General features: G+C 35.5%; 1 protein-coding gene across 2 annotated transcripts; it reads right to left on the minus strand.

Moving 5' to 3' along the window:
• Window positions 1-1,293: 1,293 nt before the first annotated feature.
• Window positions 1,294-9,755, minus strand: LOC102224904 (ecto-ADP-ribosyltransferase 5-like). 2 transcript variants are annotated; one of them, XM_023333184.1, is made up of 3 exons: window positions 3,625-3,834; window positions 2,795-2,894; window positions 1,294-2,685 (listed from the first exon to the last, which is right to left on the minus strand). In XM_023333184.1, exons 2-3 carry the CDS (start codon window positions 2,873-2,875, stop codon window positions 1,939-1,941), a joined length of 828 nt encoding a protein of 275 aa, XP_023188952.1. In that variant the 5' UTR covers window positions 2,876-2,894; window positions 3,625-3,834; the 3' UTR covers window positions 1,294-1,938. The 2 variants fall into 2 exon arrangements, with proteins under 2 accessions (XP_023188952.1, XP_005817235.2); XM_005817178.3 differs by lacking the exons at window positions 1,294-2,685; window positions 2,795-2,894; window positions 3,625-3,834 and adding exons at window positions 6,490-9,116; window positions 9,217-9,316; window positions 9,645-9,755.
• Between the last annotated feature and the right edge of the window lie 552 nt (window positions 9,756-10,307).

Genomic DNA, 10,307 nt, shown 5'->3' on the forward strand with positions numbered 1-10,307 from the left:
CCGCGTCCACTTTAATTATGGTGTAAATAGTGTTGAAAATCAGGACATGTTGTAACGACTTTGACCACTAGGTGGCGGGGTTGTTTCTTGATTTCTGTGCTTGTGCTGCAAGTTAGAAACTAAGTGAAAGCTGCTGGACGTGAACTGCATCATCTCACCCCCAACTTAGTCAGAAGAAAGACGGAGCCATCGGTCCACAATCCAGGAATTTATTGAGTGAATAATATTAGAATTAAAATAATGAGTAAAACTGCTTTTTGTGAACAGTTACCTGAGATGCTATGATTTATCTCATAACAACTGATCTGAATTCATCAGAGGATTTGTTTTGTAAACATGGCAGATTTCTGATGAGACATGACCATTTTTAAATGTACACAGATATTAAATAAAGGGAACCCAACGTGGAACCTTGGGGTTCTCCATGTGTGAGTTTTGTCAGCTCTGATGGATAGTTACCTATTGACATCTACTGACGTTGAGAAGTCTCTGTTCTTTAGGTAAGACTAGAACCAGTCAAGTTCTGTAGAAAGTCTGACCCAGATCTCCAGTTGTTAAAAAAAAAACCCAGTGGAGTTTCGGTACCGTGGTGAACACGGAAACTTTTGGACATTTGATATGCAAAGCAACATGTTTTTATTATTATTATTATTATTTTATTTCACAATCCAAACATTCATACTGTAGATCAGTTTTGTGCTTGATCTGTTTTGAGAGTATTTCAAGAATATTTTCTGAACAACATTATTTTATCTGAACACAGACGCAGCAAGGCTCAGGTGTTCCAATATAATGTTTATTAAAACAGAAAAAAATCAATCAGGAAATATAGCAGATGAACAAAATAAATGATCACAACCATCAAACATTTAACTATTTTAAAGACACTTAAAAGTTATTTTAAATAGCAACAATTCACAACAGATATCGTCTCACATAAGACAAAAGGGTCAAATTCATGTCCAATCACACAGAATATATTCTGGTTCAAATCAAAATCTTATCAATCTAAAACAGTCCAATCATACAGATTCAAATCCAGCTTCATATGCGTATGCAGTTCACAATTCAAATTTTAATAAATTTTAATGCAGATGATCTTTTCATTGTAGCCTCATAAAAATATTACAATCTAAAGCAGCCCAGCTAATTATTATGAGTTTTTGACTTTGCAGCAAATGAACATCTTGATCAAGCATGTGGCGACAGTAAGAAGGAATGACTCACTTTAAACACACTCTCTGTAAATTAATGAGTTTCAAAGTGACAAAACATAGTAAAAGCGATGGATTGTTTTTTTTTTTTTGCCTCTGTCTTCTGAATTGTTTAGTTTCCTTACTCATATAAACTATAAAATAGTTTACAGTTACTATGACTTGTCAAAAAGATATCTGATTGGTTTACAATGATAATATTCTTGCCATTTGAATTTGATGAGCGAGGCTGTCAGGAAAAATACATTGATTTGATTTGGCCTGCAACCAAAACATTATGAAATATCGACTTAAATGCACTATATTTTGTTGGTATATGAAAACATAACCTTCACCAACCTCCCAACTGCATGTGAAGAGTAAATATTTGTAGATCATCATCATTTAAGTATTATATATTTAAAAAGCCATGTCTGATTCTGTGTACAGTCATCACCAAGCTCAGTTTGAGAAGCAAAGAGAGGAGAAAGTTAATGGTTGTAGTTCAAATTAATGTGCACTTATGTGAATTAACATTTCAATGTTGCCCGTCATTTAATTTCAGCTTTACAATTTAGACAATTTTTTCATACTTTTTTTTACACAGTAGTGCTTGTAGGTGTACACACTCACTGTTGTATATTTGTTATCATATCTAATTGTTAAACAGAACTGAGTAGCCAATTTTCTTTAAAAAAATCTCAAATCATGTCCAGATTTGCAGTTACTTTTATTTCTAGACTGTTCAGTTAAAACCATGAGGACGTTTCTTCTCGATCAGATCACAGTTTAAATTGGACAGAGGTTTGTTTGTGCTCTGAAGTTTGTAGACAACCTCACAAGGAAGTTTGTTGTGCTTTGAGCTTTCCTTTATTTCTGTTACTCTAAAAACTTCGTACGGAGGGATCAGGACTTCGTTTTCTGATTTAGTGCTAGAGTATTTTGAGATGTCTGCTCCAAAACAGGTGGAGATCTCAAAGCATGACTGGGTACCAAACTCTTCATTAGCATAGTTACCCATCGAACTGGAGGAAAAAGCGCCAAGACGAATCTCTTTGTTGAGAACATTTTTGCTGAATTTGCATTTTGTTCTCCGGAAAACGGTGACACAGTTTCCTGCTTTGGGTTTGATGGTGCGCAGGGCCATGGTGAGGTAGAAGTGCAGAGTGTGATACAGGAATTTGGTTTTGTACACAGATTTTTGTGTTCGGGTTGCGTTGTTGAAATCATAGTATAGCGGTGGGACGTTCAGGGTGTACGCGTACAGAGCCATGATTTGTTCCTTCTTCAGCGGCAGGTTATTCGTCCATTTACTGTAATATTTCTCAGCTTTATTCCAGGCCTGTTTGAAGTTCTTATTTTTGTTTATCTCATTTTGTAAAAATGTCTTTATTTTTTTCTCTTGGTCATTTTCACATTTGTCGTACATGTCATCCACAGACTCTGGAGCCATATCCAGTTGGATTGGGCAATCCGGCAAAGTTTTACATTTCTGCCAAAATTAAGCAAAAACAAAAAGAAACACATTACTGATTACTAGTGTTTATGTTCAGCATGTGTGAATCTACAACATTTAAATAAACAAGTAAATTTTTCTTCACCTTCTTCAACTTCGCTTGTGGAGCCCCAAGACAAGGTCCAAATAACATAAACACAGCCACAAAAATGATCAACTTTGACATTGTGACTCAGCAGGCAACTCTGAAAACAAGCAAGAAAAAAATGTTTGGTCCGCGTAACTTTAATGTGCCAATGTAGTTTTTCCCTTAAACTAGGTGCTGCCACCAACAAAGCTGTGGTACCTCAGCTTTTAAAGCAGATCTATGAATAATTAAGCTGAGCGCTGGTTGAAGTTTATGGGTTATATTAATGTTCAGACAGATATCAGGGCTGAAATAAGATCAGGACACAAAAGAACACAGTTTGAACTCAATCCTGAACTAGGCAGGAAGTCAGTATAGAGAGGCCAGCATAGATGTAATGTGATCAAAAACACTAATTTGTAGAAAATTACATGCAGATGCATTTCCCCCCCCTTGCAGATGTTGAACTGAAGACTTAAAATATCAGTATACAGAGTTACACAATTCTAAGCATGATCCAATAGAAGAATAAATTAAGTGATGGTGGAGTAGGAGGAAGTGGGGTAACATGAACATATTTGATCAGAACCGATTCACCATTCTTTGGACATATACATAAACATAGTTTTTGTTTTTACTGAATTAACCGTTGAATTGCAGTATTACATTGACAATAGTTTTACCAAGGGTAACTTAGGGTGTCTATTGTTTATTATTATTCTTGTTTAAGAATACATCTTCTCTCATCAAAGGCTTATTCCATCAGTTTCAACATCATATTTCCCAAAATTCTGCCTTAAGGAAGTTTAATTATTCTGGAAAATTAGAGAGTAAAAAATGAGTCATACCTGAAGTTATATGAAGAGCTTCTGGAAGGATGATTATCAAAATATTAAAAATGGTTTCTGTGTTTTAGTTAGATTGTTTATTTTCTTTTGGCAGAAAAATCCAAATCATGAAATAGATCAGGATCCAAAGAAATTAAAGTGAAAAGAGCAAAATACAAAAACACTGAGTAAGTAAAATGAATAAGGCTTCTGCCCACCAGCCCTGGTCTACGCTGCTTTATACAAAAGGCAGAAGCAGAAGTTCATAAGCTAAACTTATCTGCAGAAGAACACATTTTTTTATTATTGCAAATGTAAACCTCAAAGCTCATAAGTCACAGTTTTTTTCTGTTAATTGTGAGCTGCAACTTCCTTTTACTTGCTAACATTCATCTGTTGCACGGCCTTCTATGTCTTCAGCTGCAGTGTGCATGAGGTCTTCGTCTGACCTTGAGCTGTTCACACCTTTTTCTTGGTGTCTCACTTCTCTTTAAGTTGATTCGCCTCCAATTATTCTTAGATTGTTTCTTTTCTACAGCCCTAAAATGCAAAACTTTAAAATGTCTTGGATTTTAAAGACACAAAAATCAACAGGTTTTGAGATACACCAACACACTCACATCCCTCCTCCTTCATTACAGAATAAAATTGAATAACCATTTATGAATGTCTTTTTCTTTTGGTTTGGATCCAGAGGCAGATTGTTGTCTGTTGTCGATCAGTTGATTGGTTTAGGCCCGGTTTGAAATCCCACTAACAACAGAGCATTTGCCAATTGCACATTACCTCACTGAAAATACAAAGCTCCTATTGCTGTTCTGGAAAAGGACAAACTTTAATTGTTCTGTGAAGAAAAATGATTAACATGTTTGCAAAAAACACTTGAAATGGATTTTCAGTTTTGACAGGAGTTTATCCAACACCGTAAAAGTAAGAACATTTTATTCAGCTCTATGTGACACTAACTGACTAAATACCTTAAAAACCATAAAATGATGCTTAGAGACGATGATCAGGGAGTTCAGGAGAATCTCAGCAGATATTTAGATGATCCAATTCAGATATTCTGTTATTAATTTAAGACCAAATCCACTGATAAAACAGCTCCATCAATGTTGCCACATCAGCAACAAAGTCCTGGAAAAGGACAAGCTGGGATTGGGTTATGAAGAAAATGTGGACAGAAGTTCATAAGCTAACCTATCAACAGATAAAAAAAACATCTACACTTATCTGCAGAAGAACACATTTCTTTATTATTGCAAATGTAAACATCAAATCTCATGAGTCAGTCTTTTTCTGTTAATTGTGAGCTGCAGCTTCCTTTTACTTGTGTTCATGTCTTATCTTATCTGCTTCTGTGCTTGAGCTGTTCACACCTTATTCTTGGTGTCTCACTTCTCTTTAAGTTGATTTGCCTCCACTATTCTTTGTTTTTAATAGTTTTTTTCCCTTTAGCCCTAATATGCAAAACTTTAAAAGACACAGACGACACACAAAACCAACTGAATTTGAGATACAAAATCACCAACATATAAACACTAAACTTTTTTTTTTTTTTTTAAAACCCACTTGAAATGGATTTTCAATTTTCACAGGGGCAATTTGAATCCCATAGAAATAACCAAGTTTTTATTCAGCTCTATGCGACACTAACTGACTAAATACCTCAAAAACCATCAAATGATGCTGAGAGACGATGAGCAGGGAGTTCAGGAGAATCTCAGCAGATATTTAGCAACCCCAAAATTTAGATATATTTGATCTTTAAAGTAGACATATCATGCTTTAAATCCTTCACTTTTATTCAGTTCAGGTCAATATAAAGAGGAACAGCAATACTTTGGTCTGACTTTGTAACTTAAAGCCTTGAAATTGGGCGTCTGTCTCTTTGAGGAACTCTTCAGGAAGTCATCACCACATCACTCCTTTCCTAGCTGAAGCTGAAGCTGTGCACTGACTCTTGATCGTTCTTCTTTAGGTCCGAAAGATTAACGATCAGGCGGTGTCCAGTCATGGCACTTGGTTGATCACGTACGTTGTCTATTGGGCCGCGTCCACTTTAATTATGGTGTAAATAGTGTTGAAAATCAGGACATGTTGTAACGACTTTGACCACTAGGTGGCGGGGTTGTTTCTTGATTTCTGTGCTTGTGCTGCAAGTTAGAAACTAAGTGAAAGCTGCTGGACGTGAACTGCATCATCTCACCCCCAACTTAGTCAGAAGAAAGACGGAGCCATCGGTCCACAATCCAGGAATTTATTGAATGAATAATATTAGAATTAAAATAATGAGTAAAACTGCTTTTTGTGAACAGTTACCTGAGATGCTATGATTTATCTCATAACAACTGATCTGAATTCATCAGAAGATTTATTTTGTAAACATGGCAGATTTCTGATGAGAGTTATGACCATTTTTAAATGTACACAGATATTAAATAAAGGGAAACCCAACCTGGAACCTTGGGGTTCTCCATGTGTGAGTTTTGCCAGCTCTGATGGATAGTTACCTATTGACATCTACTGACGTTGAGAAGTCTCTGTTCTTTAGGTAAGACTCAAACCAGTCAAGTTCTGTAGAAAGTCTGACCCAGATCTCCAGTTGTTAAAAAAAACCCAGTGGAGTCTAGGTACCGTGGTGAACACGGAAACTTTTGGACATTTGATATGCAAGGCAACATGTTTTTATTATTATTATTAATATTATTATTATTTTATTTCACAATCCAAACATTCATACTGTAGATCAGTTTTGTGCTTGATCTGTTTTGAGAGTATTTCAAGAATATTTTCTGAACAACATTATTTTATCTGAACACAGACGCAGCAAGGCTCAGGTGTTCCAATATAATGTTTATTAAAACAGAAAAAATCAATCAGGAAATATAGCAGATGAACAAAATAAATGATCACAACCATCAAACATTTAACTATTTTAAAGACACTTAAAAGTTATTTTAAATAGCAATTATTCACAACAGATATCGTCTCACATAAGACAAAAGGGTCAAATTCATGTCCAATCACACAGAATATATTCTGGTTCAAATCAAAATCTTATCAATCTAAAACAGTCCAATCATACAGATTCAAATCCAGCTTCATATGCGTATGCAGTTCACAATTCAAATTTTGATACATTTTAATAAATTTAAATGCAGATGATCGTTTCATTGTAGCCACATAAAAAAATTACAATCTAAAGCAGCCCAGCAAATTATATGAATAAGGCTTCTGCCCACCAGCCCTGGTCTACGCTGCTTTATACATAAAGCAGAAGCAGAAGTTCATAAGCTAAACTTATCTGCAGAAGAACACATTTCTTTATTATTGCAAATGTAAACCTCAAAGCTCATAAGTCACAGTCTTTTTCTGTTAATTGTGAGCTGCAACTTCCTTTTACTTGCTAACATTCATCTGTTGCACGGCCTTCTATGTCTTCAGCTGCAGTGTGCATGAGGTCTTCGTCTGACCTTGAGCTGTTCACACCTTTTTCTTGGTGTCTCACTTCTCTTTAAGTTGATTCGCCTCCAATTATTCTTAGATTGTTTCTTTTCTACAGTCCTAAAATGCAAAACTTTAAAATGTCTTGGATTTTAAAGACACAAAAATCAGCAGATCTTGAGATACACCGTCACACTCATCCCCCTTCCTTCATTAAAGAATAAAATTGAATAACTGTTTATGAATGGGTTTTTTTTGTTTGTTAGATAGATGATCACAAACATTTAACTATTTTAAAGACACTTTTAAAATCTAAAGTTTTTAAAGTTATTTTAAATAGCAACAATTCACAACAGATATCATCTCACATAAGACAAAAGGGTCAAATTCATGTCCAATCACACAGAATATATTCTGGTTCAAATCAACATCTTATCAATCTAAAACAGTCCAATCATACAGATTCAAATCCAGCTTCATATGCGTATGCAGTTCACAATTCAAATTTTGATACATTTTAATAAATTTAAATGCAGATGATCGTTTCACTGAAGTCACATAAAAATATTACAATCTAAAGCAGCCCAGCTAATTATTATGAGTTCTTGACTTTGCAGCAAATGAACATCTTGATCAAGCATGTGGCGACAGTAAGAAGGAATGACTCACTTTAAACATTGTATGCAGATTAATGGGTTACAAAGTGCCACAATGTAATAAAAACATTGGGGTTTTTTTCTGTTTTCTGAATTATTTTACAGTTTCCTTACTCACATGAGCAATAAAATATTTTAAACACTTACTGTAGCTTGTCAAAAAGATATCTGAATCCGCATACAGACATCATCACAAAGCTCAGTTTGAGAAGCCATCTGATCTAACAAGCTGGCTTGTTAGATCAGAAAACAAAGAGCAGAGTAGAACTGGTTTGGGATTACTTTTTATGGGAAAGAAAACATTAAAAAAAGGAAAGTTAATGGTTGTAGTTAAAACTCATGTGCACAATAAATGTGAATTAACGATTAAATGTTACTTGTCATTTAATTTCAGCTTCACAATTTAGACAGTTTTCTCTCTTAAAATTTTACACAGTAAAGATTATGCATGTTCACATTCACTGTTGGATATTTGTTATCATAACTCGGTCGGCCCTCAACACACCATGTGAAACTCAGGATTGGATTTGAGTGAACGAGATGAAATTTGAGTTACGTTTTGTTAAAATAGAACTGATTTTCTTGAAAAAGAAATCTCAAATTATGTCCAGATCTGCGCACCACCGCCTTTATTTCTAGGACGTTTCAGTTAAAACCACGCAGACGTTTTCTCCTGACTAGAGTACAGTTTAAATTGGAATGAGGTTTGTTTGTGCTCTGCAGCTTGTAGACGACCTCACAAGGAAGTTTGTTGTTGTCAGCGGCTTTCTTTATTTCTGTTACTTTAAAAACTTCGTAGGGAGGGATCAGGACTTCTTTTTCTGATTTAATGCTAGAGTACTCTGAGATGTTTGCTCCAAAACAGGTGGAGATCTCAAAGCATGACTGGCTACCAAATATTTTCTCGCAAGGATAGTTACCCATCGAACTGGAGGAAAAAGCGCCAAGACGAATCTCTTTGTTGAGAACATCTTTGCTGAATTTGCAGTTTGTTCTCCGGAAAACAGTGACACAGTTTCCTGCTTTGGGTTTGATGGCGCGCAGGGCCATGGTGAGGTAGAAGTGCAGAGTGTGAAACGGGAATTTGATTTCGTACACAGATTTTTGTTTTCGTACTGCGTTGTTGAATTCGCGGTACAGCGGTGGGACGTTCAGGGTGTATGCATAAAGAGCCATGATTTGTTCCTTCTTCAGCGGCGGGTTATCCGCCCAATTCTTGTTGTAGTATTTCTCTGCACTATCCCAGGCCTGTTTGAAGTCCTTATTTTTGTTTTTCTCATTTTGTAAAAATGTCTCCGCTATTATTCTCTCCATGTCATTTTCGCATTTGTCGTACATGTCATCCACAGAGTTTGGAGCCATATTCAGTTGGATTGGACGATGAATCCAGCTTTTTAATTTTTGCCAAAGCTAAACAGAAACACGAAAGAAACATGTTATTGAATATTACGTCCGTGTTGAGCATGTGTGGATGTAAAGCAAATAAGCAATAAAATAAAACATTCCTCACCGTCTTCAAATTCTCCACTGGCGTCCCAACACAGGATGCAAATAGCACGAAGACAGCCACCCAGATTACCAACCGTGCCATCTTGACTCAGAAGACAAGTCTGACAACACATTTTAAACAAAGCGCATCAGTGAACAACTGCGCTGGGCATTAGTTGAGGTTTATGGGTGTATATTGATGTTCAGACAGATATCGGGGCGAACTAACAAAAAAAAAACAAGTTTGAATCCTGAAATAAGCAGGAAGACTTATTATATTGATAATCTTAGTTTTATCAAGGGTAATTTAAAGTGTTTATCATTATTATTAAGAATACATCTTCTCTCATCAAAGGCTTATTCCATCAGTTTCAACATCATATTTCCCAAAATTCTGCCTTAAGGAAGTTTAATTATTCTGGAAAATTAGAGAGTTAAAAAGAGTCATACCTGAAGTTATATGAAGGTCTTCTGGAAGGATGAATATCAAAATATCAAAAATGGTTTCTGTGTTTTAGTTAGATTGTTTATTTTCTTTTGGCAGAAAAATCTAAATCATGAAATAGATCAGGATCCAAAGAAATTAAAATGAAAAGAGCAAAATACAAAAACACTGAGTAAGTAAAATGAATAAGGCTTCTGCCCACCAGCCGTGGTCTACGCTGCTTTATACAAAAGGCAGAAGCAGAAGTTCATAAGCTAAACTTATCTGCAGAAGAACACATTTCTTTGTTATTGCAAATGTAAACCTCAAAGCTCATAAGTCACAGTCTTTTTCTGTTAATTGTGAGCTGCAACTTCCTTTTACTTGCTAACATTCATCTGTTGCACGGCCTTCTATGTCTTCAGCTGCAGTGTGCATGAGGTCTGCGTCTGACCTTGAGCTGTTCACACCTTTTTCTTGGTGTCTCACTTCTCTTTAAGTTGATTCGCCTCCAATTATTCTTAGATTGTTTCTTTTCTACAGCCCTAAAATGCAAAACTTTAAAATATCTTGGATTTTAAAGACACAAAAATCAGCAGATCTTGAGATACACCAACACACTCACATCCCTCCTTCATCACAGAATAAAATTGAATAACCATTTATGAATGTCTTTTTCTTTTGGTTTG

This window comes from Xiphophorus maculatus, chromosome 5 (genome assembly GCF_002775205.1).
Source record: "Xiphophorus maculatus strain JP 163 A chromosome 5, X_maculatus-5.0-male, whole genome shotgun sequence".
NCBI lineage: Eukaryota > Metazoa > Chordata > Actinopteri > Cyprinodontiformes > Poeciliidae > Xiphophorus > Xiphophorus maculatus.

What these genes read in the sequence shown, in the direction of transcription:
- LOC102224904 (XM_005817178.3), bottom strand. Translation starts at nt 9,297, where the DNA reads ATGGCACGGTTGGTAATCTGGGTGGCTGTCTTCGTGCTATTTGCATCC. An exon ending in CAGTGGAGAATTTGAAGACG is followed by an intron (nt 9,117 to 9,216) that starts GTGAGGAATGTT and finishes GTTTCTGTTTAG; the next exon opens with CTTTGGCAAAAATTAAAAAG.